This window comes from Colletotrichum gloeosporioides, assembly GCF_011800055.1.
Source record: "Colletotrichum gloeosporioides strain Lc1 chromosome Unknown consensus_104, whole genome shotgun sequence".
Lineage (NCBI taxonomy): Eukaryota > Fungi > Ascomycota > Sordariomycetes > Glomerellales > Glomerellaceae > Colletotrichum > Colletotrichum gloeosporioides.
The window spans coordinates 104,021-130,126 of NW_025544749.1; the positions used below are offsets into that span (position 1 = coordinate 104,021).

The 26,106-nt window shown below is 55.5% G+C and overlaps 12 protein-coding genes across 12 annotated transcripts; 7 read left to right on the top strand and 5 right to left on the bottom strand.

Moving 5' to 3' along the window:
* Positions 1-44: 44 nt before the first annotated feature.
* On the top strand, positions 45-1,658 carry GCG54_00007959 (Lysine-specific histone demethylase 1-like 1; the record flags this gene model as incomplete). Its single annotated transcript, XM_045407933.1, has 3 exons — positions 45-362; positions 414-462; positions 517-1,658. Coding segments are annotated over 3 exons (1,509 nt in total), but the record flags the coding sequence as incomplete, so codon positions are not given.
* A 192-nt stretch (positions 1,659-1,850) lies between these two features.
* GCG54_00007960 (putative allantoinase 1) lies at positions 1,851-2,430 on the bottom strand (the record flags this gene model as incomplete). Its single annotated transcript, XM_045407934.1, has 2 exons — positions 1,851-1,907; positions 1,960-2,430. 2 exons carry the CDS (start codon positions 2,428-2,430, stop codon positions 1,851-1,853), a joined length of 528 nt encoding a protein of 175 aa, XP_045257067.1.
* Positions 2,431-2,759: 329 nt separating this feature from the next.
* On the top strand, positions 2,760-4,356 carry GCG54_00007961 (Pre-mRNA-processing factor 19; the record flags this gene model as incomplete). The annotated part of the gene is made up of 4 exons (XM_045407935.1): positions 2,760-2,823; positions 2,876-3,314; positions 3,367-3,824; positions 3,878-4,356. Coding segments are annotated over 4 exons (1,440 nt in total), but the record flags the coding sequence as incomplete, so codon positions are not given.
* A 1,005-nt stretch (positions 4,357-5,361) lies between these two features.
* Positions 5,362-6,835, top strand: GCG54_00007962 (uncharacterized protein; the record flags this gene model as incomplete). The annotated part of the gene is made up of 2 exons (XM_045407936.1): positions 5,362-6,624; positions 6,680-6,835. The coding sequence occupies 2 exons, from the start codon at positions 5,362-5,364 to the stop codon at positions 6,833-6,835; spliced, it is 1,419 nt and encodes a 472-aa protein (XP_045257069.1).
* Positions 6,836-7,394: 559 nt separating this feature from the next.
* On the bottom strand, positions 7,395-9,512 carry GCG54_00007963 (uncharacterized protein; the record flags this gene model as incomplete). The annotated part of the gene is made up of 1 exon (XM_045407937.1): positions 7,395-9,512. The coding sequence occupies one exon, from the start codon at positions 9,510-9,512 to the stop codon at positions 7,395-7,397; it is 2,118 nt and encodes a 705-aa protein (XP_045257070.1).
* A 397-nt stretch (positions 9,513-9,909) lies between these two features.
* Positions 9,910-11,450, top strand: GCG54_00007964 (Ribosome assembly protein rrb1; the record flags this gene model as incomplete). The annotated part of the gene is made up of 2 exons (XM_045407938.1): positions 9,910-10,123; positions 10,171-11,450. 2 exons carry the CDS (start codon positions 9,910-9,912, stop codon positions 11,448-11,450), a joined length of 1,494 nt encoding a protein of 497 aa, XP_045257071.1.
* Positions 11,451-12,046: 596 nt separating this feature from the next.
* On the top strand, positions 12,047-12,621 carry GCG54_00007965 (uncharacterized protein; the record flags this gene model as incomplete). Its single annotated transcript, XM_045407939.1, has 2 exons — positions 12,047-12,177; positions 12,237-12,621. The coding sequence occupies 2 exons, from the start codon at positions 12,047-12,049 to the stop codon at positions 12,619-12,621; spliced, it is 516 nt and encodes a 171-aa protein (XP_045257072.1).
* Positions 12,622-12,716: 95 nt separating this feature from the next.
* GCG54_00007966 (Manganese dependent endoglucanase Eg5A) lies at positions 12,717-13,624 on the bottom strand (the record flags this gene model as incomplete). The annotated part of the gene is made up of 4 exons (XM_045407940.1): positions 12,717-12,752; positions 12,802-13,375; positions 13,424-13,487; positions 13,540-13,624. 4 exons carry the CDS (start codon positions 13,622-13,624, stop codon positions 12,717-12,719), a joined length of 759 nt encoding a protein of 252 aa, XP_045257073.1.
* A 718-nt stretch (positions 13,625-14,342) lies between these two features.
* On the bottom strand, positions 14,343-15,340 carry GCG54_00007967 (uncharacterized protein; the record flags this gene model as incomplete). Its single annotated transcript, XM_045407941.1, has 2 exons — positions 14,343-15,067; positions 15,118-15,340. The coding sequence occupies 2 exons, from the start codon at positions 15,338-15,340 to the stop codon at positions 14,343-14,345; spliced, it is 948 nt and encodes a 315-aa protein (XP_045257074.1).
* A 1,990-nt stretch (positions 15,341-17,330) lies between these two features.
* On the top strand, positions 17,331-17,849 carry GCG54_00007968 (Thioredoxin-like protein; the record flags this gene model as incomplete). Its single annotated transcript, XM_045407942.1, has 1 exon — positions 17,331-17,849. The coding sequence occupies one exon, from the start codon at positions 17,331-17,333 to the stop codon at positions 17,847-17,849; it is 519 nt and encodes a 172-aa protein (XP_045257075.1).
* A 401-nt stretch (positions 17,850-18,250) lies between these two features.
* Positions 18,251-21,377, bottom strand: GCG54_00007969 (putative WD repeat-containing protein C3H5.08c; the record flags this gene model as incomplete). The annotated part of the gene is made up of 4 exons (XM_045407943.1): positions 18,251-20,693; positions 20,745-20,875; positions 20,927-21,168; positions 21,194-21,377. 4 exons carry the CDS (start codon positions 21,375-21,377, stop codon positions 18,251-18,253), a joined length of 3,000 nt encoding a protein of 999 aa, XP_045257076.1.
* Positions 21,378-24,637: 3,260 nt separating this feature from the next.
* Positions 24,638-26,063, top strand: GCG54_00007970 (Protein dom34; the record flags this gene model as incomplete). Its single annotated transcript, XM_045407944.1, has 2 exons — positions 24,638-24,799; positions 24,945-26,063. The coding sequence occupies 2 exons, from the start codon at positions 24,638-24,640 to the stop codon at positions 26,061-26,063; spliced, it is 1,281 nt and encodes a 426-aa protein (XP_045257077.1).
* Between the last annotated feature and the right edge of the window lie 43 nt (positions 26,064-26,106).

Genomic DNA, 26,106 nt, shown 5'->3' on the forward strand with positions numbered 1-26,106 from the left:
CGCGAGGCGGGGTGTTTGGTGGGGGTTCATTTAATCAGGCGAAGCACCACCCCGGATTTCGTCTGATCCAACAAGCATCTTCTCTTATTCCCTTTGATCTGTACATACGTATGTCTATTCGCAGCATTATGGCAGAAGTACTAGACACCATCGTTATCGGAGCTGGCTGGTCCGGCGCTGTTGCCGCCCGTGAGCTCGCTGGTAAGGGACGCAAGGTCCTGGTCCTGGAGGCCAGAGACAGGATCGGAGGACGTGCCAACACCTGGGTCAAGGGAGATGTGAAGGTTGATGTTGGATGCAGCTGGATTCACGGTTACCGGGAGGGAAACCCTGCTAGATACATCGCTCAGGATTTCGGTGTTGTAAGTCGATGCGATCATGCATGACTGGCGTCAGGCTAATGAGATGAGTAGGCTGCTCACCTACCTCAGCCTGCTGAGGGTGTGATTTATGGCCCCAATGGTTCGTTATCATGTCTTGACCTGGAGGAGAATTGCCATAGCTGATGACATGAAGGCCGCCTTCCCAGTTCCAGTGCCGACAGCCTGCGTTCAGGCTTAGGTGCTGCTCAGGCTTCTACTAAGCTTCCCAACCCGTCTCCCCCAGCGTCTGCCTCATTGGCATCTGCCTTGTTGGCCCCCAACTCGGCCCTCTTCTCCACAGCCTCTGATGAATCCTCAAAGGACCTGGCCGCTGCTCTCGCTCGATCTCTAGAGGTCCCGCTGGGCCTCAAGCTCGAAAAGGCTTCCCTCAAGTGGGCTGGCTGGGAGGGTGCTACGGCATTTGCAGGTTCCGATGCTGCTCCCGAGGGAGGTTACCAGGCTCTCGTCACCAGGGTTGTCGAGGATGCCAAATCCAAGGGTGTCGAGGTGAAGCTGGGTACCAAGATTGCGGGTGTATCACAGGGTGAGAGCGGCGTCGTTGTCACGGATACCAACGGCAACAAGTTCACGGCAAAGACGGCCATTTCCACTATCCCTCTTGGTGTTCTCAAGACCCTTCCCGAGAGCACCTTCAGTCCCGCTCTGCCACCCCGATTCCAAGAGGCGATTAAGGGTACCCATGTCGGTGTTCTCGAGAAGCTTCTGCTTCAATACCCCAGCGCCTGGTGGCCCGAGGCCGACAAGGCCGGCTCCTATACCTTCTTGCCCACGTCTACTAAGCCCGTCACTGAGAGCTCTACGCCCCTTGAAGTCTTCGAGGCTTCTACTCTGGTCACCGCAAACTTCGCGGCGCCGTCGCTACCGGGCCCTAGCCCAACTCTTCTGACCTACCTCTCAGAGACCCCTGCCACCGCCCTTCTGCGACACGACCCGAAGGATGTAGCTGCCGCCTTCCACAAGTTCCTCATTTCCCGATTCCAGCCGTCCTCTCAACCCCCAGAGCCGACAGACACCAGCCTGACCAATTGGCTGACTGACGAGTACTCCCGTGGTGCGACAACAACTCCCTCAATCATTTCAGAGAACGGCGAGCGCAGTCCTCTTGACTTCAAGGAGCTGAGCAGGCCTGTCTGGGACGGGCGCCTTGGCTTTGCCGGAGAGCACACCGAGATGGAGCACCGTGGCAGTGTTGCTGGAGCCGTCGTCAGTGGGTACAGAGAGGCCGAGCGTGTCGGAAGACTGCTCAAGTTGCTCGAGGAGAGTGCGAAGTTGTAGATGACATGCGGCGTACAAGATGGGTTTAGATAGACACCGTAGATATGGGGAACTACATTGGGCTAGCCGTATTGAATCTAGGCCTCGGTGCCCTTCCCTCCTGGTACCGCTTATTGCTCGCTTATAATATTATTCGTTCGGGACTCGTTCGTGCGGAGACCCTTTCGTCGACGTGGATACGTTTTCAATCACTCAATGAGAAGCCGCCTGGAGTTTGGATGCCCTGTCTCTTGCGATGTCGCACATGGCCTGCTCAGATTAGCAAACAGCGTCGGATTTCGGGCGGCTCCGGCCTACGCACTTGTACCGCAGCGCGCTCTTCCAGAGCGATATCGCCGCGGGCGATGCGCGTGCGCATGTCCTCCATGATCTCAGGACGGCCCCTCCCATTTACGAAGACAACGTATCTTAAACCAGGGAATCGGATCTCGTACTCCGAGTTCAGCGCGGCCAGCTCGGTGCCATCGCCGGTCTGTAGTTTGGCCTGCTCAGCAACAGATTGAGCGCTCTCAACCTTTTTCGCACCCAACCGAGGGTGTGATCCGATTATCGCATGAAGTTCGGTCTTGTGGGAGGGATCGGCGGCGAGTGCCTCGAAGATCTTTTGGCAATGGGCGATCAGTTCGTTGTAGGATTCGAATGAAGCGGCGGATAACGAGGGGAGGAGTAGAGCGTGAATCGCGGGGCTTGGTTCGAAGAGGAGATCGAGGACTTTGGTTTGCTCTTCTCCAGAGAGCTGAACGAGAGTACTGATGTCGGGGAGTGAGGTCATTTTCGCTATATTTCCGTAGTTTGGGACGAATTGCTACTGAATTGACTTTCGAAGAGTGAGTTAAAGATGCCGAGGTGCGAACTGCGCGACGGGTGTGATATCATGGCACGATAAGATGATAAGATATGACCGATAAACCACACGTGATAGAGTGGCTCGTGCTGAAGTTCTGGGTCCACCGCCAGCTGCTACTACCAAGCAGGCATCGAGGCTGAAGATTTGTTTTGGAGAGCAAAGCCGACGCGAACCATCAAACGGCCACTACATCGCGACGTTTGATAAGATGCTTTGCGCAAGTGAGTGATGATGCTCCTTGATTCAATTGGAAGTACCTGACGCGGTTTTCAGTTTCGGGAGAAGCTCCCCAGGAGCCCGTTGCCTCAAAGAAGTCGGGTAGGTAGTCGCGCGCTGCGCCCGGCAGATGTGGCTGGCTAACAACGGACAGGCACCGTCTTCGAGAAGCGCTTGATCGAAAAGTACATCGAAGAGAACGGCACCGAGCCCGTTACCGGCGAAGCCTTGACGGCCGACGATCTGCTCCCATTGACTCAGTCGCACATCGTCCGACCTCGACCCCCGACCCTTACCTCCATCCCAGCGCTGCTGGCGACCTTCCAGAACGAGTGGGATGCGCTAGCCCTTGAGACATTCAACTTGAAGGAGCAGCTGGCAAGAACGAGAGAGGAGCTCGCCACGGCTCTGTACCAACACGATGCTGCCGTCAGGGTTATCGCCAGATTGACAAAACAGAGGGATGAGGCCAGAGAGGCGCTGTCCAAGGTCAGCGTCACCGCTGGCGCTACAAATGGAGATGCAATGGCTATCGACTCTGCCGAAGCTCTTCCCGAAGAGCTGGCCGAGAAGGTCAGCGCCAAGCATCAAGAGTATGTCTTTTCAAGGATAAGTGTATTGCTACGGTTGACTGACACTTTGCAGGCTGTCCAAGGGTCGCAAGAAGCGTCCAGTTCCTGAGGGCTGGGCTACCCCCGATGACATCGCCTCCTTGGACACTGTGGCCTCCACATCAACACCCCTTTCGCAAGCCTCCTCTCTTGCCCTTGAGGGTAGCTATGCTGCCGTTGGCGCCCGTGATGGACAAGCGGCGATATACTCGGTCGAAGCACAGCAGGTTGAACGCCAGGTTGCAGTCAATGAGCCCGTTCTAGACTCTGCCTGGACTGGAAGCAAGCTCATTTTTGCCACGAGCAAGGGATCCGTCAAAATTTTCGAGGGCGGTGCAGAAATTGCGTCGCTCTCCGAGCACGCTGGACCTGCGACGTCGCTCAGCGTTCACCCCACGGGTGAGCTGCTTGCTTCCGTTGGTTCGGATAAGAGCATTGCATTTTACGATCTTCACGCTCTGAGAAGAGTCAGCCGGGCATACACAGACGCCTGTAAGTTGTTGGCCCTTCGCACAGCTCTTTGCGCCCATCACTGACTGTCGCAGCTTTGACATCCTCTGCTTTCCATCCCGACGGCCACCTCTTCGCCGCTGGTACGGTTTCCGGCGAGATCAAGCTCTTCCACACGACAAGCCTCGAGTTCGCCACTGCGTTCTCTCTTGGCGCGCCCGTTGAGGCTGTGACTTTCTCAGAAAACGGATTCTGGCTGGCGGCTACGGCGAAGGGCCAGAGCTCGGTTACGATTTTCGACTTGCGCAAGGAGGGAGACGCTGCCAGAGCCAAGACGCTGGAGACGGGCGGACCTGTCCAGTCTTTGGCGTGGGACTATACCGGCCAGTTCCTTGCCACTGGTGGTGCGGGGGGTGTTACTGTTCAGCAATACATCAAGAGCTCCAAGGCATGGTCGGAGCCTTTCAGGAGTTCCGTTACGGCGGCGTCTGTGAAATGGGGCCCCGGAGCCAAGCAGCTGGTTTCTGTCAATGAGGATGGCGTCGTTTCTGTGTTTGGAGTTAAGGCGGAATAAAAAGTAGCTGGTAGTATCCAGATTTGCCGCATGTGTATTATAGGCAGTAATGGGGCGGACAAGTCTATCAAAATGATATCCGACACGTCTTGGGCTCATATTGGATGTGTCGGGAGTGTTGTTTTCCTGTGGTAATAGCCTCGATTTTGTCTTGCGACGGAGCGCCTTTGCCGGGCATTGGCCGTCGCCATCTGTCCATCTTGGTGCGCAGTGATTCCCCGGGCCTACCCAGGTACCTTACCTTAGGTAGTTGAGAACAGCACGGCATCTAGAACTCTCGTCCCTAGTGAATCACCACCGAGACGATTACACACTCAGTGAATTATTAGTGACCTTTCCTGGGGGGCCAAGGTATGACATAAGCACCGTAGGCCTAACGCCAATTTGCACCGTCGTTGTGATGGGCGCTGTCAAGGTTCTTCGCTTAGCGACATCCCTTCGGCAGGTAGGTACCCACGTTCCCTGCTGGCGCAGAGGGGTCCAGCTTATCGGGTTCAATCGCCCCTGCACCGTGTGAGCTTATCTAAGGCGTTCAGTGTCGGGTGCTCCGTTCATCCATTCGGATCTAAACAACATTAACGCAACCGCCACCAACAGCACCTCTCACCCAGCCTGGAGGCAATCTCGAGGCTGCGTGCACCTTGTCCGCCAGACTTGCTCTCAACAGCAACACCACATACCCGACAACTTCGACGCCTCCGCAGCTAGGAATCCGACCGCGCACGACTTTGCCCACGGGATGGTCGCACAACTCTCGCGCCCGTCGTAGGAGATTCACTCCTACCTACCCTATTTCTCCACCAAGAAGCCGCGACTCAGCGCCACGACCCATACCCGACGTACAGAGGTACGCCTCACAGCTACCTGTGGCCCGGATTCTCCTGGACCTTGCTCTGCGCATTTTTGACGACACGGTTTGTTCGTGCACACCTTTCTGTTCGCATTACTCGGGCTTAGGACACTAACACATCTCTAGCGCCAACCCACCAGGCTCGGAACTGGATCATGAGTCTAGATACTTCGCCTGAACCTTCTTCGCCTGAACCTTTCTCCTCCGATATCGATATCCCAGCAGTCGACGACGACGACATCTTGGCCTACAACGAATTCTTTGCCGCTGCCGAGGACTTGGTCTCTGAGCACTCCGACCACAACTCCAACCCCTCCGATCGACTCGGTCCGCGTTCGCCCTCCTTCGACTCTGAAGCCGACGCACAGCACGATTGGGACCCGGAGGAGCTGTCCGAATCTCCAGAGCCGGACTCAGACCTAGACACATCACCCTCTCGGGACTCGTCAGCTGACCCATACGCCGACTTATTTTCTCGTCCCGATTCCTACCCCTTGTCCCCTGATCTCGAAGGCGAGCTCGAGCTTGCCCTTCTTGCCGAATTAGACGAGCTTGACGATCGACTGCCGCCCCTCATAGAACACAGAGCACAGCGACCCAATCGCCCCGGCAATATGGCAGCACCAAGACAGGCCAACGCCGCGAACGGCGCAGGTGCAGGACCCGATGTGCTGGTTGACTTGGAACTGTACTTTAGGCAGGAGCGTCCCCAACGCAGAGCTCAGCAGAACCAGCAAGGCCCAGCTGATGTAATCGACCTCACGAACGAGCCAGACAGTCCCGTTCAATCCCATGCGCCACGACCAAGCGTGAACCCTCGACGTCAGAATTCTCAGGGGCGCAACCCTCCAGCACTTGCACGAAGCGACAGCAGCATCCTCGCCGGCAACGCACCCAACGTGATTGACCTTACGGATGACTCTCCCGAAGTCCCGCGCCGCCGACCTGACAGACAGTTGCCTCCAATTCCAGGGAGAAATCGGGAGCATAGAGACCGAGGCGGTTTCATGCCTTACAACCCGGCGAGCGCATTCAGTGGTTTGGCCGCAGGGTTAAGGAGACACTTGTACCCGCTCCGTCTATTTCCTGCTCAAGAGGAGGACGTTCAGCTTCTTGGCATTTTGCATAATCGGATCAACCCAGGCGACCTTAATAACCCGCTCGGGAACATTCAGCTGCAGTACGAGCATAACGCTTTCGACCGCGCGGAATCCCCGAAACCCGTACACCAGCCTCCGCCTCCTGCGAAGCCAGGTTACACGAGAGACACAGGCTCTGACATGGTCGTGATATGTCCGTGCTGCAACGAAGAGCTTGCTTACGATCCCGACGTCCCCGCGAGCGAAAGTCATCCATCACGCAAGGGCAAGCGGCAGCGTAGCGAGCACCACTTCTGGGCCCTCAAGGACTGTGGACATGTAAGATATCCCGCCCCATTTGCAGAGAATCTAGGTTGAAACTAACTGTATTTAGGTGTACTGTGAGGAATGTTTCGAGAACCGCAAACCAACGGCCAAGCGACGAAACACAGGCTTACCATCCAACCCCGAGGGTAAAATCATCTGCTCGGTCGATGGATGTGACACTCAAGCTGGGAACAAGGGCTCTTGGGTTGGTATTTATCTCTGATTATCGCGGCGACGATCGCAAGGATTGTTGGCTTGGCAGCCACAGGCAGAGGGTTGGCGTCATGCGGGTTAGCGGGATGCATTGGCTCGGCGTTTGAATTGGGAGGTTGGCTTCACTGGAACGGAGATTCCCCCGATCATGGTATAGGTTTGGCTTTGCGTTGCTTTACACGCTGCATGGGCGTCAATGGTTTCCACGAGGCCATCAGTATCAGATGGGATCCTCAAAGGCTTAGGAAACCAAGAGATACATGACTGAGATCCACGTTACATAGCTTCAAGCCTCGGTCACTTTGAGGTTATTGTGTATAGAGCCCAAAAGGGCTAAATCTGATTATGATATCCTTAACCAGGATGAATACACCATTTGGTGTCATGTCGCTGAAATTCATGCTATCCGTTCCAAGGTCAACTCGTGTCCTGCTTGTTCTAAGGGTATACAACGCCTGCACCACCTTCCCCTGAAATGCTCAATGTTATCGTCTGTAGTACTTGTCCGTTGTCAAAATGCTATGCCTCACGAAGCACCTAAGCGCCGTGATAATATTCTTTCATGCGTCTCAAAAGTCATCCAAGTCGTCATCCCAATCGATAGCCGCCAAGTCCATTTCAATCAGGGGTGATGGTTGATACTCGGGGCCTCCCAGCGAGCCTCCGGAGGACGGTTCACTATTCACCTTCGCCGGGGACTCTATCTCCAACACTTCCTGCGACGACATCATCAAGTCCTGAGTACAAATCAGGGGAAAGAAGTCGTCAAATACAGGCTTGGCGGCTGCCGGAGGCTTCGGCTGAGGAATGCGGTTGCGACTGACTTCCTGTAGAATGCCCCTGGGCTTGGGCGTTATCGGTGTCCTGTGCAGGTGGTCGTTTCTGGTGGGGTTTGTTATCGTCTGGCTGTATTCTCTGAAAGGCGTAGGTTTCGTAGGGGCTGGACGCCCGAAAGTTGCTCGACCTAGCAAGCCCTTGTCTGGTTTCTGTGTATAGCGTTGATTCCCTCGCTGCTTGGGATCAGGTGTCTGATTTTTGGTAGTAGTAGGCAGTTCTGACTGTGGCGTGTGGTGCACACTGGTGAACCGAGCGCTGGACGGCTTTGCGGTTGTTCTGGAGTCTCTTGAGCTTTTGTGAGACTCGAAGCCACCCTCAGTACGAGGTTTCTTGGCCTGACGTGATGCCATATCGCTGATCACCGGCCGGGTTGGAACATGCGGTTGCGTACGCTCTAGTAGACTATTTTCCGAGCTAGTAAACCGAGGAGACTCGTATTTCTTAAGGGAAGATTGGGCGAACGCCTGTGAACTCTCATTAGGCTCACCATCCTCGAGTTCTAGAGCTAACTGCGAAGCTGTCGGAAAGAAGTCGTCGAAGCAGTCCTGGATAATGGCCTGAGTGCTCGGCGGCGGCCTCTGAGGCGACAGCTCCTGCGGTGATGGCGCATGCGAAGAGCGCACTTTCGGGGGAGTCATTCGCGATCGAGGAATTGGAGGAGGGGGCATATTCGGTGGCGGCATCAGAGAGGTAGATCGTGGCGGGGATGGTATTGGTGGCGGAGGCATCTGTGACGGCTCAACTGCTTGCGTTCGCTCAACCAGCATCTGCTTGGCCAAGCCATGCTGAACTGGCTCCTGCTCGTTGCCTCCCTGCTCCATCTGCCCCTCTGCGACCCGTTTAATCCCATAGTTTGAAGTCTCAACCGGGGTTGGTTCGGCCGGAATTGGCGGTTTCAAGGGCTTTCCCTCGCCTTTCTTGCACTCCGTGGGCTTGGGTGTTGGCGCACGTGGCCCGAGAGGCTTCTGGTCCCCTAGCTGAGCGGTGTCTGCCTTTTTCTTGACAGCTTCCCGACGGACATCCTCTTGCTTGATAGGCTCCTGCTTGACCGAGTCTTGCTTCTCTTGCTTGACGGGCTTAAGATTCGTGGGCTGCTGGCCTGGCAAGAGTCCTTTGGGCATCATGAATCGCTTCGTTCTTAACTTTGTAGGCGGTTTCGGTCGATTCTCCAAAGGTGTGGGATCAGTAGATTCAGCCTGATCCGGGTTAATTACCGGCGCTTTGAACACAGGAGGCGGCCGTGGTGCTTGTACGGGATTTGTCTTCAACACTGGCGGGGTCTTGAACTGAGACGTCGTGGGCGCAGAAGGTTTTGATTTGAACTTTTGAGAGGGACGAGGTGGCGGCGGTATGGAAATCCGGCGCTCCTGAGAAGCAGCACTTCGGGGCGAGCGTGTCGACTGGCTGCTGGTGGGAGCACGATCTGCCAACTTGGTCGCCGTGGCGACATTGGGTTTCTCGGTTTCGGGGATCGGCTCACCCGACGAGTCCCTCTTTCTGCTCGTCCCATTCCCACGTACGAATCTTGCAATAGTATCTTGACTGGGACGACAATCAATTAGGGGTTGTCCTTGTCGTCGTCGGTTCTCGCGGGCCTCCTCCTCCTTTGCCTTCTTTCGATCTCGTGCCTGTTTTGCCTTGACAGCAGCGCGTTCCCGCTCCAGCTCTTTCTTGATCTCTTCTTGCCTCTCCTTCTCCCACTTCCGTTGCTCGGCTTTCGATCGTCGAGGAACCTTGTTCGCTTGCTTGTAGAGCTTCTGGGCCTGCTTCGACGTCATGGGCGGCCTGCTTGGAGCACCGCCTGGAGCGCCATTCGAGATGACGCTGAAGGTGTTTTGATGCGTCGCCATGATGACGGTACTCTTGTCGAAGACATCGTCGAGGGCAGAGGCGTTGCTGAATCCAGCAGAGTGTGCGGTGGTCGGTTAGGAAGCAACCCTATGCCGTCGAGATGGAAGGCCAGGCCGTCACTCGTTATGGCGGGGCAATCAACACCGAAGGCACTGTGACTCCAGTGAGACAATGGAAAGCGCGACGCGTCGGGTGAACTGAGCCACGTGACATTCCTGTCAAGCCACACCGCAATGGTTCCCGGCGCAGATTAGCGCCACGCGGGGTACCTATCGGCCGGCATGCGCCACAAATCGCGGGGCCTAATTTTTTTTCTGCAGCACTGCTTTTTCACAATTCGCAGCGCATACCGGCCGCTTCTTTTTCGACACTAATTCCTCCCCAAAGAACTGCATAATGTCGAAGCGCGCTGCCGACGTCGAAATGGGCGATGCCCCCCTCAAGGGTGGCGATCGCCCTGAAGGCATGGAGATTGACGACAAGGACCCCGGCATGGGCGAGTTCGAGGACGAATTCGAGGACGAGTTCGAGAGCGAGAGTGAGGATGGCATCATGGAAGCCGGTGTTGACGGACGCCCAGATGCCGAGAGAGAAGCCGAGGAGAAGGAGGGTAAGAAGTTTGCGATCCTCTCGACCGGCCACAGACTGACAGATCAGGCGCAATGGAGGTTGACCAAGGCACATTCATCGTCGGACGTAACAAGCTCGAACCCGGCCAGTCGCTGGCGCCAGACCCATCTACCTACCAGATGCTGCACAACATCAGCACTCCTTGGCCGTGCCTTTCCTTCGATATCCTGCGAGACAGCCTTGGCGATAACCGCAAGGTCTACCCCGCCACCATGTACTCCGTCGCCGGCACACAAGCAGAGAACGCCAAGGCGAACGACAACGAGCTGTTGGTCATGAAGTTCAGCGGCTTGAGCCGCATGGAGAGGGGGGAGGAAGACTCTGATGATGATGAAGACGACGACGACGACGAGGACTCCGACCCCATTCTCGAACACAAGGCGATTCCCCTGAACTCGACCACGAACCGAGTTCGCGCCCACCAGATCCCCAACCAAGATCCCACCAAGCCCCCTACGACCCTTACCGCGACCATGACCGAATCTTCCAACGTCTTCATTCATGACGTTACTCCTCACCTCTACTCCTTCGACAACCCGGGCACCACCATCACCGCCCAACAGAACAAGCCAGTCTCTACTATCCGCGCCCACAAGGCCGAAGGTTACGCAGTGGACTGGTCCCCTCTTGTCCCTGGTGGCAAGCTCTTGACCGGTGACAACGACGGTCTCATCTACGTCACAACACGCACCGACGGCGGCGGTTTCGTTACCGACACCAGGCCATTTCAGGGCCACACCAGCTCCGTTGAGGAGATCCAGTGGAGTCCCTCCGAGCAGTCCGTCTTCTCGTCCGCCTCGAGCGACGGCACCATTCGCGTTTGGGACGTGCGCAGCAAGAGCAGGAAGCCTGCGTTGACGATGCAGGTCAGCTCGGCCGACGTCAACGTCATGTCGTGGTCGAAGTTGACAACGCATCTGCTCGCCTCTGGCGACGACAACGGCGAGTTTGCCGTTTGGGATTTGCGCCAGTGGAAGCAGAGCTCGACGTCCGCCAAGGACAAGCCCTCTCCCATAGCCAGCTTCAACTACCACAAGGAGCAGATCACGAGCGTCGAGTGGCACCCCACGGACGACAGCATCGTCGCTGTTGCGGCAGCCGATAACACCGTCACGCTGTGGGACTTGGCTGTCGAGCTCGACGACGAGGAGAGCAAGGACACTGGCGGTGTCAAGGACGTCCCGCCCCAGCTGCTGTTTGTGCACTACTTGTCTAACGTCAAGGAGCTGCACTGGCACCCTCAGATCACTGGTAGCTTGGTGGCTACCGGAGATGAGTTTAGCGTCTTCCGGACGATTAGCGTTTAGACGAATGTGGATAGTCAAAAATAATGGGATACCAAAAGTTTGTTTGTTAAAGAGAAGCGAGCATCTTCTGTGGTGCGTGAACATTTATCTGACCTGTCTCGGTCGCTACACGTGGATGTCAAGACTCTTGGGTTCTGTGAGTTCGGCCGGGCAGCGAGCCGATTGGAAGATCTCGATGCGGCTTGCTTGGTTGCACGAAGTCCTGAAGAGCCTCGTATAACCCTCGCAACTCGATGTTTGCACCCGGGTATTACTCCGATAGTCACCTGGTGGGCTTATTTTGGGAGCTTCGGTGAGGCTGCCTCGCCGAGCTCGCAAGACAGGGGCATCATGATGGTGCGAGGAAGTAAAGGTTGCGGCATTTCATCGGCCGTTCGCAAAGATTGTGGGAAATTTAGCATCTCCGCTGGCGTATCGTGAGGTGTTTAGCTTCAGCTGTGGTGTGCCACCTGCCAAGAGCCAAAGAGGTTTCTCACAGACATCATGGAGGATAAAAGGGACGAGGGACCCCCGCCAACAGCAGTCTGAGACCCAGGACAAATCAAGAGATTCAGAAACTTCACAGCTATAATCTCATTTTCGCCATCAACGTCAACATGCGCAACTTCTTGGGTTTTCTCCTTTTCCCAGGCCTAGCTCTCAGCAGTCCGGTCCTCCAAGCCCAAGAGCCAATCTTCGAGATCCACCAAATGTTTGCCGGTGGCAAGACGCCGGCAGAAGGAAGCTTGTTCGTACATCTTAGCTCAGCTGTCGATGGTTCAAATGACTGACATCATATCATTGCAGTGCCCAATTCACCATCAGGCCGACTCCCAGCTCTGGCCTTGTGCTGTGCCGGGTAGACATGCCCGCGTCACGCATAGTTCCTACAGTTACAGAGACAGTCTGCAAAGATCCAATCGAGCACACTACCGCGAACCAAATCACCTTCAGCCTCACACCGATGGGCGACGGCATGCATTTCAACGTTTGGTATGCCTTCACGAGCCATGGCGCGCTGCACGGAGAGAGGCACTTTGGTCCGAAGGAGTTCGACAACGTGACGCTGTCTGACGGCAGGGGCTGGGTTGTCTCTTACGTCGGAGAACATTGGTTCAACGTGACCACCAAGACTGTCATGAGAAGCCCTGCGAAGGAGCTGGGAACGAAGATCGAAGAGAGCCATGCATAGACAACTGTCTGGAGCCAAGTTTGTGCGAGGAGCTTTACGATGAGAAGTGATGGCTATGAGTATTTCAGACGGAGTCTATCTAGTATGGAGAGAGCTTAAAGGTCTGCGGTTGAACCTCCATAAGAGTGTATCTGAGCAGTTTAGTAAACGAAGGCTTAAGTAGGAGCTTGTTTCACTCACAGTCTGATCGTAACACCCTGCCGGCGTCTGGTACAAGTAAGCGCCCGTGTTGATGAACACTTCCTGATTCTCGCAGACAAGCCAGGCAGCCAGGTTAGGGCGGTTAATATCCGGAGTGCTCCATGTAAGTGTATCGCCCTGGAAGGCGAACGTGCCGTACGTGTTCTTGGTGGTCGCAAACCACGTCTCGAGCTTCCGCTGGGTCTTGTCTGCAGGGTTCTCGACGTTGAGGTACAGCGAAGACGATCCAGTGAGGTGGGCCAGTTGACCATCCTCAATCCTGAACTGACCGGCGGTGCTGGGCGAATCGAGATAGGCTTTGCTAGGCGTCCCCGTGGGCTTGGCTTGAAGGTAGCTGTGGTAGTTCGGCGAGGCGACCGCACGAATCCAGTACCACCCCGAGACAAGGGTCGTGGGGACGGAACCGCCGCCGCCAACTGCTGTTGTCGTCACTGTCGCAAAAGTCGTCGTAGCACGGGTACTGGTGCCAGTTACGGCTGGTGTGCTTGAGACTCTGGCCGATGTGGTTGTTGTTGGTGTGCTTGATCCCGGGATGCACTGGCTGTAGTAAGGGCTACTCGAGGTCAGTGATTGAATGCTTTTTGTTGACAGAGGTCTTTACTTCAAGACTGAGCAAGTGTATCCGCTCACGCAAGAAGTTGCGCCGGTCCAATTCTGCCCTCCACCTGTCGCCACATTAGTGCTGATGTTTTGGAACCAAAGGCAACGCAGACTCACATTGTCCCCATGCCGGAGCAGTGCTCTGGGCTTGGACCGACGCCCCCAGTAAAAGGCCAGAGGCCAAGAGATTCATCACTCCCATCTTGAGGAATGTTCGTTGAGAGAGATTGAGAATCGGATTGTACATCAGCTGACGACCTTGGCGACCAAACCAAGCATCGATGCCAAGTTCAAGAGCTTAAATACTCAAGCTGTGCCAAGGGAGTAAAGGTTGGGTTGCCTTCCCTTCCGGAGGTCCCGTCAGCTGGACAAATTAACGGAAGCTGCCTTTCCTCTCCATGACTGCAATTTGGTTCGTTCAATCAGAACGAGGAAAATAACCCTCGCCAGCTAAGGTACTAGTATCGGTTGGGACAACGGCGCCCCATGTATATTAATTGCACATTCCAAGGTAGTAGTAAACGCCGGATGTAGGCCCGAACCAAAATCAGAATCAGGAGGGAATGAGTTTTGCGGAGTGAGTCCGGACGTCGGTTGAGTGGGCTTCACGGAGGTCAGGCTCCGGATCCAAATCAGTCAGCCCGGAGGACGCCGATTGCACATGAAATCGACCGACGTGATCGGGTTTTGTAAGACAGCCACATGAATGTTCATGATAACATTATAGAGAGCTATGCTATCCGAGCGGGTGCGAGTGATGAGGATTGAAGGTATAGCAAGCACGACTAGGATGGCCGAGGTGACATAGTATTTCGTCCACTTAGCTAGCACCATCTGCCTAGATAGTATACGTCCTAAATATCGATTTGTCGTTATGGGGACGACTGGGAATCAGATGCTCGAACAGGACGACGAAATACTTAAACTGACGCTCGAGCGATGAAGCCACTGAGGACATCAAGCAAGAAAGGGTCCAGTCCCATAACCTCCGCCCCATGGCACAAAAGATGCCAAAACTCAGTCCGCTCATCGCCGCCGGCTTCCAAAGCTCCAATGCAATTTCCACCGCCGGTGGCCCCCGCGACAAAGGTCAACGTCAACAAGACCCAGCCAATGGCGTCTTCGGCACATGTGCTCCCAGAAGGCTGGCGGAACTCGATCGTTCGCCCGTTTTCATTCCCGAGGAGGCGAGCAAAGTTCCACTTGTAGACCTTGCCGTGGACGAAATCCTTTTTTCTGCCATGGGCCCGGCCGTATGCGCTTGAGGCGGGGAAGATGCACATCGCCTCGACGACGGCGGATGTGCCGCGCTGCGAGGCCGTGTCGAGGATATCCAAACAATGCTCCAGGGTCTGACAGCGTGCCATGATCGGATTCCAGCGGTTGCTTTGGCACCAATATGCTGATTCTCTGTCGGCGGGCACCAAGGCGTCGAAGCATGCCTCGTAGGTAAGAATTGCTTTGGACAGGGCAGCTAGCTGATACGCAGAGAAGTCCTGTCCGTCTTGGCTGATGTGGACGTGGGTGCTGCACTGCGGAATGTTTTGAATGGATGAATGCTTCTGGATGGCGGAAAAGACGTTGCCCGTGTCTGCCAGCCAAAGGGAGTCGAGGCTGAATACGGGAGACACCAGTTCAAGTGCCCCTGAATCAACTGTTAGTCCTTTCTCATCGTCTAAGACACACTTTACAAACAGTTGTTCTTGGATGGATGCTGAGGAATGGTAATCTCCTGAACGATGGACCATTTGCGGTAGTTTGGGTCTACCTTTTCCTTCACCTGGTTGTTGACCCCCTTTTTGGTGAGACGGGCACTGGTGTCTTGGGCCATGGTAAGCCACGTCTTGTGCTTCTTGCTACTGCTGAACGAGAGTTCGAGCTCGAAACCAAAGTTCAACGATTGATAAGCAGTCATCATTGGATATTTCAAGAGACGTTAAGTTTGAATACGACAAGAGCTGATTGTAAAGACACGATAGTCACCGAACCCAAACTGAACAGCGGTCCAGAGACGTTATATGAACTCGCCGACCACCCCGAACATATCCCACCTCGGAGCGTCGCTAATGTCGACACTTGAGTCATCCAATCCTGTTTCAAGACATGAACCACCTACGATGCTCGTCTCGCGTTTGCTGAACAACCAGCGCCAGTCTCCTGATCTTCAGAGTCTCTTCCGGAAAGGAGTTTACAGCCAACCTCCTATCGACCTGTAAGACCATGGTATTGTATGGAATACAGACCAGATTTTCTGTTTCATAGGCTCACAGCCATCAATCTATATGAAAAGCATCGCGAGACGCTCGCCGCCGGCGCTTGAGGCAGGAGAAACTCTGCCATGGACACTCGAATGTTACCCCTAAGCTTCCAGCCAGCTTGTACTGACTGTAGAGGTGGGGGCCGGCGAGGCCAGAAGCACTAAGCCTTGCGGTCATCGAATGAGATTACGTCTTTGACCTTTGGAAGCGCCTCCGTCATTTAGAGACAGCCTGATCTCCAGGCACATCCACTTGGCGAGAGATGTCTGCAGGGACCAGGCTGGGCCAGACCGCGGATAGTTGAAGGGTACATGGGCGTCAGCTCGAAGGTCTCGACAGCCGACTTGCTCGCGCTAATCTAGGCGCCGATGAGGGTCATGAAGGTGTGAAAGGCCTGCGTGGAGGGGCGGCGAGAGCCATGGATGAGGTTGGAGCTGGGGGCGGGCGGGCGCTTTGAGAATTGGGGGGATTGCGACCTTTGCGAGACATTCCAAGGGGTCATCTGACGCCGGGACAAAGGAGACTGAGAGGCTGTTGGTTCATTCCGCCGACCTCTTGTTTGCAAGACGTATTGGTAAAATGGCCCGAGAACTGAAATAGAACCTATTGGGTCGGCCTAGGTTTACGTTGTGTGTCGTGGCCACATCGCTTGACGATGGCCGTCCACAGACCCGGACTCTGTGAGGTTTGTGTGTCCCCCTGCAGTTGGGGCCTTCACCCTCACCAGCTTTGCGCTTGCAAAACAGAACCTCCAGGGCGGCTGTTTGGCCAACCTTGGACCATATCCAGGAGAAGTGGTGCGCCGATGACGGAAGTACGGATCCATCGTCGACAGGATGTTAGTGGATGGGCGCATAATGAAGGTAAGTTGGATGGGGAAGTGAGGGGGAATGAGAAGTCGTTATCGCAGTGCGGGAATGAGATATCGACTGGGATGGTGCGTAGTGGATGGTGAGGATCGCAGTTGAGACTGAGAGATAGCCTGGTCTCTGGTGCCGGTATCCCTCCTCCGTCCAGACGGCGGTTGTCCTCTGGCATAGTCGAGAAAAAGCGCCCTTCCGGATTGAATGTCAAGATCGACAATGGTACTGTGACCAGCTATGCGTAGATCGATGCACAAAACCGTCGAGATCCAGTGACTTGGGTCGCATGCAGAAGGCGCCGGTTCGGCGGCCTGTACCAGGGAGGGGGGTGGAACTGCGCCTGCGATCTTGGAGAACACATGCAGACGGCCGCATGAGGTACAGGAGAATACCCTCGTTGAGCCTGTCAGAGCGAAGGATGGAAAGTGCCAAATGCTCTTTTGTGTGTTTCTCGAGCCTCTGTAGGTGTTCGGCGTGGATTACGGATGTTGGGTGGCCAATGACGGAAGCTTCAGGGAGCCAATAGCGCCTTCCCCGGGCGAGAGCACCTGGAAGATTCCTCGGCGGCTGACCCCACCCGCAGCCGCTGCAAATGGAAGCTGACAATTGCGACTTCTCAATGCATTTTTATTCTTGAACTCACATCGCGACGGCGACGACAAAACTCACATACCCCCAGTGAACATATAAACGCCACACAGAGAGCCACGGGATCTTGCTTCTCACCATTGAAACACCAAACTGAACTGCGCATCCACAAAGCCATACAGCAGCAGCGTCATCCAAAATGGTCGTCATCCACGCTTCCAACCTCGCCGACTTTGACCGGCTCAAGTCCGCCAACACGTACCTCGTTGCCGACTTCTACGCAGACTGGTGCGGGCCCTGCCATCAAATCAAGCCCATGTACGAGAACCTCGCCAACACCCACGGCCAACCGGGCCACCTGGTCTTTGTCAAAGTCAACGTCGACTCTGCGACCGACGTCGCCCGCCGCTACGGCGTGACCGCCATGCCCACCTTCATGTTCTTCGAGAACGGCCAGCCTTATAACGGCGGCCGCGCCACCATCCGTGGCGCTGACCCGCGGAGCTTGACCACTACCGTCCAGGAGCTGGGCCAGTTGGCGAAAAAAAAGGCTGCCGACGACACCGCCGCGGCCGTCAAGAAGGCCGAGGCCGAGAGGAAGAGGAAGGAGGCCGAAGAAGCCGAGAAGAAGCCCGACGACGGGTCCACGGTGTCTGGAGGGTACACGCTTGGCGGGCAAAGTGGGAAGAGGTCCGACTGGAAAATGTCTCTGAGGTGAGAGGTCTCATTGTGGCCTCCAAGTTGATTTCACAAGTTTAAGAGCAAAAAAAGCATGGGAGGAGTCTCGGTAGATACCAAAGTAAATTGAACGCATACGTTTTGAGGGCACTTTTCATGTACTCCAATCCTGAGCCTGCGCCTATTGCTGCTTGTTACATCTTTCCACCAGATCGCCTTGAATAAACAAAACAAAACAAAATGCCAAGTGTATGTGTGTATGCTGTTGTTCGTCCCTTTCTCTCTCTTCAGCCGTTACGGGGGTATATGGTATCTTGTTCATGACTAATGCGCCTCGTCAAGTTGTGTCCAGAACGTCAAATCCATCGCTGCTGAATCCAAAAGTAGACACTCATCCATCCATCATCGTCATCATCTAAATTTCGCACTCACTTACTCTTTTCATTTACCGTCCTCGACGAGCTTGCCGCATCCAACGCAGATGAGCCGTTGTCGCCCGCCGACCCTCTTGGCCTTGAACTCTCGACTGCCGCACTTTTGGCAGTTCATCTGATCGCCTTCGTCGCTGGTGTACTCCGAGCTCAGGCGGCTGACTATGGAGTTGATCCGGCCGTTGGGGCCGCTGTCACCAGGTCGCAGCAGCTGAGGGTCGGTCTCGACCTTCTCTGTAATATCTTTCTCTATACTCGTGCCATGTTGTTCTTCCTCGACTGTCTTGTCGAAGATGCCCGGGCCGATGCTCTTGCGCCGGGACGCCTTGGTGACGTTGCTGGTCGTCGTCGGTGTAGTGTCCGCCGTGCTCATGCTGTGCCGGCCTTGGCCTTGTGACTGCGCAGCGCTCACGTTGCTGAACGATACAGATGAGCGTAGCGACGAGATGCCACGCCATCGGTTCAGATTCCAGAACGAATAGCTTGCGCCTGCAGGATCCAAACGGAGCTCGTCGCTTTCAGCATCGTCTTCGTCCGCCGACCGGAACGAGAAGCTCGGCGTCGGCGGAATTGACGGACCCCTCTCGCGGGATGCCCGGCTTGACGTCGGACTCGCAGGCAGCTGCGGCCGCGCTTGCGGTGAGCCGGCGTATGGTTGCTTTCGCGCTTCGGACGCGAGGTTGGCTGCGCTCGTGTTGATTGGGGTTCGGGCCGCTTTGTTGGGCGACAGAGACCTCTCGCTCTGAGATGGCGTGAGAACCATCGAGCTGGGACGTCCATGCTCAATCCCTTGCCGCCAGGAAATAATGTCAGAGCTAAGCTGAGAGGCGCCCGGAGCCGCGGCTCGCGTGATGGAGCTTCGGCGTGAACGATTATGGCTGCCAACGCTGGTGCGTGTTGCGACGCTTCCGCTCCGTCCCACAATGCTCCCTGTCAGCCGGCTCTCATGTCTGCGCTTGATGAACGCGCAGTCTTGACGGAACACTTTGATGACGCCAGATTGATCTGTCGTGACCAGGATCTGTCCATCGAAATGCTTCGACTTCTCAATATACTGAGGGGATTCCTCGGGCTTCTTCACCTGTGTTTTGGTGTCATCATCGGATTGGCCTCCCTGGCTGGCGATGGACTCTTCGAGGCTCATAAGCATCACGGGTGGTGGGTTGCACAGATCGTACAGAGGGTCTCCCGAGCCGCCGAGAAGTTGGCGTGACTTGGTGGGCGCGAAGATGGCCGTCGATACCCGGTCAGAGTGTGCGTCAAAGTACTCGCAAGGCTTATCCTTCTCCGAGTCTGCCGAGCGCACCGACCAGATGTACGTCTTCTTGTCTTCGCTTCCCGACACGATCCATTGTCCGTTGTCACTGAAATCCGCATGAATCTGACTGCAGGTGTTCTCCAGACCCTTGAACTTGGCGTCCAAACTCTTATCGCGGAGGTTGTACAGACGAACTCTCGAGTCGTTGGAAGTAATCAGCACCTTGACCTCGTCATCGATAACCATGGTCTTGATTCCGGTTATCTTGCTGCCTTTGGCGTTTTTGCCCCTGGAAGACCGGACATGGAGTTGGGACACATTCTTAAGACCGTCGGTATCGTAAAACATGCACATGCCCGAATAAACTCCTGCAATGGCCGTCTTGCCATCGGGCGAAAATGCCACCGCCGTAATCAAGTCTGACAGATGCGCCGAGTAGGCCACGGCCTTGTCTGGAATGCTCCAAAGTCGGAGTGTTGAATCAAGAGATCCCGCCAAGAAGAACCGGTCGTCCGTGGGATGGAAGCAAATTGATGTGGTGAAATCATTGCTTTTCGCGGCGAAGAGACACTCCTTTCTGCTGATGTGCCATAATCGAATAGTCTTGTCCATCGATGACGATAGCAGAAAGTTGTTTTTGCTCCAACTAAGGTCGAGTACCTCTCCCGTGTGACCCCGGAACTCGTGCACAGGTTTGCTCCGAAACACAGGTGCACTAAGCCTCTCCCCATTGGCGTCGTTGGCACTTTCTTCGTCTTCATGCCGCCGCCTCTCTTCATGAGTCGAGATCACCGCCCAAACCCGTACCACTTGATCCTTTCCGGCAGCAGCAAAGTACTTGCCATCTGGGCTGAATTCGGTTGCCCAGATTGCGCCGCCATTGTTCGAGCGCCGGGTACCGTTCGACGTGGTCACCGTGGCGCCTTTTTCGTCGTTCGCTTCAGGTTGCGAGATTGTCAGTTCTTGGGCAAGGAACATGCGGTTGAACTCGCGGTTCTTCTTGTTGTGCGCCTTGATGCGGATGTACCGCGGGGGTTCCTTGTGATGGGGGATGTAGCCGGAACCGATGACAGAGGAGAAGACATGGGCATTATTGCCCTCAGTGCGCTGGTCGCTAAAAACGGATTCCTCATCGTCGTCACGTCTCCGGCCGCCACGCATGCTCAATCGACTCAGGAATGAACCCCCTACTTTCCTACATGCCTGTCAGTACTTGCGCCAAAGCCAGCCCATCGACCCCACCCACTTGTTCTTTGGAGCATCGAATGCGTGTACCGTAAGCTTCGTTGGCTGCTCAGGGTCGGGAAGAGGACTGTCTGGAGGTCGCCGGAGCTGTGGAGGAACAGTGTGATCGGTGTTGGTTCGCATCAATATGTGCTTTGACACGTCAGCTAGGTAGCTCTGAGAAGCACCGGGGGAACGTCTCACCTGGGATAACGGGTCAATGGCAGCTGGAGAATGGACAGCGGCGGGGGCAGGCTTGACGGGCTTGAGATCCTTCGCATTCGGAGTCATACTCCGGCTCAGCTTCGTGGGCGTCTTCTTGGCGAAGGTCGGAAAGCTGCTGCCTATACTACGATTAGCATCCACCGTCCACGTCTGCGCCACATGGGCGACGATCAAAGGCTCCCGCAGGTCGAGTGTCCAGCGGTGAGAGATGAGCAGAGTGGCTCCAGAGCAGATTGTCTTACGTACCTTGGGTCTGGGAATCTGAAGCGGCTGGCGACTTCTGAGGCGTAACAGAGGGTTCACGGCTCACGGGGATTGGCAGACCAGGCTCGGAGGCGGAAGCCGGAGGCAGAGGAGGGGGTGCTGGGCCTGGGCCGTCATCGCGACGGCCGGCGTCCGGGAGCTTTATGGCGGACGTAGGGGTCGACATTTCCCATCATGCGCAACGTGAACAAGGGGAAAGCCGCGCGTAAAGCTGGGTCGTGGAGGAGAAAGCTGGGTCGGTGTGATCTGAGATGTGTGTAATTGCTAATGGGCGCGCGCGCGTGGGTGAGCGAGGTAAGCGCGGAAAGGTAAGCTGAGAAGTGCCCTCGGTGGCTTTCGTGGATCTCGAATAAGCGGCCCTGTCTTGAGCAGGTGGTAGTGAAGAGCAGGACGGTTGAATAAAAAAGTAATACGAGCGATCCGAGAGACCCGATGGTCACGAACGGGATTGGGCGGGGGAACGGGTGCGGCGGCCGGAGGGCGGGATGATTGGCGCTCCCACGGAGAGTTGTAGATGACCGACACAGTTCAAGACGAAAAGAAGTGTGGTCCCGCGGATTGGAGATTTGGGTGGGAGGTACCGAGTTCTCGTTGGTAGGCCGCTCTTCCTCGTTCCCGTCGTTTCCGATACGACAAGCAACAGGAAACCAGGAAGAAAACAAGATGGAAACGAGAAGAAGCGGACCGCCTCGGACAAATTGAAGTAAGGTGTCTGGCGGTCGGTATGTTAGTCGCGCGCGCGCGGTTTGAACGTGTTGCGTGTGGTGGTATTATTTTTTTGGTGGTGGTAAGGCGGTTGGGCGGGCTGCGGGTGGTTGGGAATGGACCTGGACCTGGACCTGGACCTGGACGCCGGGGCCGAAAACACATGGAAAATGGGAATAGTGGGAATGGGATGCTTGGAAATGGAGGCTAATACGGAGTACGCGGGATCGGGTTGAACCAGTCCGCGTATTCCGGGCGAAGCGACGGGGTCGACATGCGCAGTGAAATAGAAGAAAGAGGTCGGGGATAGACAGGGCACCGCTGCGACGCACCTTTCTGGGACACTTCAACCAAGCAGGAAAAGGTAAGCAAGTATTCGCAAGGGACTGAAATGCCATGCAGCAACTGCAACTCCAACTGCAAGGTCGATGCGTAATGTCGATGTAATAATAATCAGCGATGACTTTGAGGACTCGGCCGTGGACTGGACTGGCTGGACTGGCTGGACTGGCTGGCTGGACCTGCAAGACTGGACAGTGACACACACAACCTTGAATAGCAGTGCAGATGCGCGGCTTGATCCGCACAGCTTCCTTGCAATTGACCAGGATGGGTTCCCCTCGCAAAGCAAAGCCGCAGACTGTGGGGGAACCAGAAACGTTTTTGTTTCCTTTTTTTTCTTCCGTCCTCGGGACCAAAAGGTGCGGTGCGGTGGAATGCGAGCCGAGGCTGCTGCTGCAAATGTCGTATTTCGCGTGCCTGTTTGTAATTCTGGATTAATCGACAAACCAACCAACCCGCGGGTTATGACGCAAATCCCCGAGCAAGACGGAGGTCGGAGGGCGACGGGGCAATGCCAATGCCGCTTCGCAGGGGTGCAACAGAACAGTGACAATGTTGGTCGCGATAGACGAGAGTGACAGCAAATGGAAGGGAAAAGAGGAACGCGGGACGAGAAAAGAAAAGAGGATAGTCGTAGGTAGGCCTCAGCCGAAAATAAAGAACCTGAGGGAAGCAGCGCCGAATGCAGCAGCAGCCGGCTTCAGATGTCAAGAAAGAGGAAGGCGAACTGCACTGCACTGCGACGCTCAGGGCGAAACCAAAGACGACACACGCACACTGACACACTTGACTGACACCACTTGGAACGGCGCCGCCCTCCACGCACACTACGCACACTAAGGCACCTCAGGCAAGGTACGTTGGTGGAAGGACACTAGACGACCGCCACCACCTCTTCACCAACTCGGGTTAGCCTTTTGCCCCAGCTGGGGCAGCCAGGCACCGGAATTGTGTGTCAACAGCCACTGCCAGCATGCATCTGATCCGATCCGATCCGATCCAATCCAATCCAATCCAACCCAACCAATTAATAGGTGATTACTTTGAACGCAGGTATCAATGGAACAGGACAGCTTGGAATGGCGACCGGTCTCCGTCATGCCAATGGGTCATACCCCATGCTGAGCCACATCAGGCTCATCTTTGGATCGCTTGTTGTAGCATGCCGCATTCTTACGTACCTTGTTACTTGTTTGAGGAGGCACAATATGGGGAACACAGAGAGAGGATGGAATTTGGGCGGCTGGGATTCAGAACCACTTCATCCATGGATGACGTCGTTCGCCCATTCGCCGCCCGACTGTGCCCTGAGCCCAAGCCGGGCAACGCAACACAACGCAACGACACCGACGACGACAACGACCGTCCGGTGATCTGCGATCAATGATCTGCCCGATTGAACCCTCGAGGCTAATCTGGAATCTTGTCCACAACGTCGGGCGGCGGGGTGCGTCTGTGAACAGGGCAGGGCCCCGATTTAAGGTGATGGCTGAAGGTCCAACTGTAAATCGTGCTGGCCACTGCGGCAATCAGATGACCATTGCCCTCACTCAGCATTCAGCTGGCCCAGCTCTGCTGTTGTGTTGTTCACCGAGCTTTAGCCTCGAAAACTCTTCTTCTCCAGACTCCTACATACACAGTGTAAGCCGGGATCATCTAGCAAGACTCAAAACCCAATTAGCCCCCCCCGCGGGCTTGCTTAGTAGCTCCTCACGTGGCTATGTCCATGGCCACGCAGCAAACGCTACCACACCCCCGGTGAAGCCTGAACTCTGTTGCCCAGGTGCTATCCAGCCCAATGCCTAGATGCTCTTGTGTAATCTGTACTGCTCCACGAAAGGTTATCCCCGCATCATTGCCGGTGGCTGTTCATCCTTCAGACCAAGTAGGCAACGACACAGCCTCCGCCAGACACCCTGCTCTTCCCAAAGATGGTGTTCTTTCCTATTCTGATATGATGGCAGTCCTTGTCGATCTTCCGTTCGTCTTGAGGATAGCCGCAATCGCAGTCGTCAGATGAAGAGCTTGTGGTGAGATTCATTAGTAGAGTCGCACACCTGCCTCACCACTCGGTAGTGTATCAACAGTGCTTGCTGAGTTATGGCAGGGCCAATCCTTATCGATAACGAGAGAGATAACAATAGAGATAGCGATAAGCCCATGACGCTTGGACCCCTAGGCACCCAGATAAGCCTACAGAGGTGCTTCAGTGACCGTGAGGTAAGGTACCTTACAGTACACCTCACCGGAGATACAGCGGGGTGGACTGTCTTAAGGCGCCCGAGAAACGTCATCCTTAGCTCCCCGACCCCTGTTCCATGTGCAGCAAGGCCAGCCCAAGCTAAGGTAATCTGCCAATCTGCGTCGAGATATTTTGAAATGTTCATCCACGACTCACCCTTCTCTTTCGCGAAAAATCGCCGTCTTCCTCAGGAGCAAATCCAGCAGGCCACCAAAAACATGAAGCTGGTCCCGACCAAGTCGTCGCAGGACATTGGCGAAGATGCCGTCACTCTTCTGCCCGAGGACTCCGAGGATATGGTAAGTCAAGTCGCCTGATGCTTTTCTTCTTTTCTGTTCCCTTGTCCCCCGTCGCAATGCACCGTACCGCACCGTACCGCACCGCATCGCATCGCATCGCATCGCAACCCACGAAACCAAATGCTGACCGCCGTCGCACCACCAGTGGCACGCCTACAACCTCATCAGCCCAGGCGACCTCGTCATGGCCCATGCCGTGCGCAAGGTCGTTCAGGAGACAAAGACAGGCAGCACCATTTCCGAACGAGTCCACACCATGCTAGTCATCCGCGTCAAGAGCACATTTTTCGACCCCATCGTCGGCCAGCTCCAAGTCAGCGGCACCGTCAAGTCCGAGAATGCCTACGTCAGTCTCGGCCAACACCACACCCTCGACCTCGAAATCTCTCGTCCATTCACGATAAGCAAGCCTGAGGGCTGGGACACCGTCGCCAAGGAGGCCCTCTCCGAGAGTCTTTCCGACGACAAGGATGGCGCCATGGCTGCCGTCGTCATGCAGGAGGGCATCGCCAACATTTGCATCATCAACCAGTTCCGCACCGTTGTGAAGCAGCGCATCGAGAGTGTCATCCCCAAGAAGCGCAGTGCCGCCTCCGAGACGTCCCAGGGCATGAAGCGTTTCTACGAAAAGATCCTCGCCTCCCTACTCCGCACCGTCAATTTCGACCAGCCCAGACCGTTGCTTCTCGCCAGCCCGGGCTTCGTCGCCGCCGACTTCAGGAAATACATTCAGGACGAGGGGCGAGACAAGTCAGACAAGAAGCTGTCGGCGATTGCCAAGGAGGCCATCGTGATTCACACAAACTCGGGCCATGTCCACAGTCTCAACGAGGTCCTGAAGAGTCCCGAGATGGGCACCAAATTGAAGGATTTTAAGTTCACAAAGGAGACGAGGTTGATGGACCAGTTCTTTGAGAGGCTACGATTGGAAGACGGGCGTGCATGGTACGGAGCTTCGTCCGTTGCCAAGGCCGTCAACGAGGGAGCTATCGGACCCGGCGGCGGCATTCTTATTATGAACAACTCCCTGTTCCGCAGCTCCGACATCCCGACAAGGAAAAAGTACGTGGGAATGGTGGACAAGGTCAAGGCAGACGGTGGTGAAGTCAGGATTCTAAGCAGCGACCACGAGAGCGGTCAGCGACTCGACATGTTGGGCAGCATTGCCGCCATCCTGTCGTATCCCATCCACGACCTAGACGACGACGAAGACGACGACGCGGCAGCAGCAGGAGATGGCGACGGCGAAGAGACTATCATATGAGATGGCCGCTATATCATTTAGACGCAAAAAGCTTTACTTACGA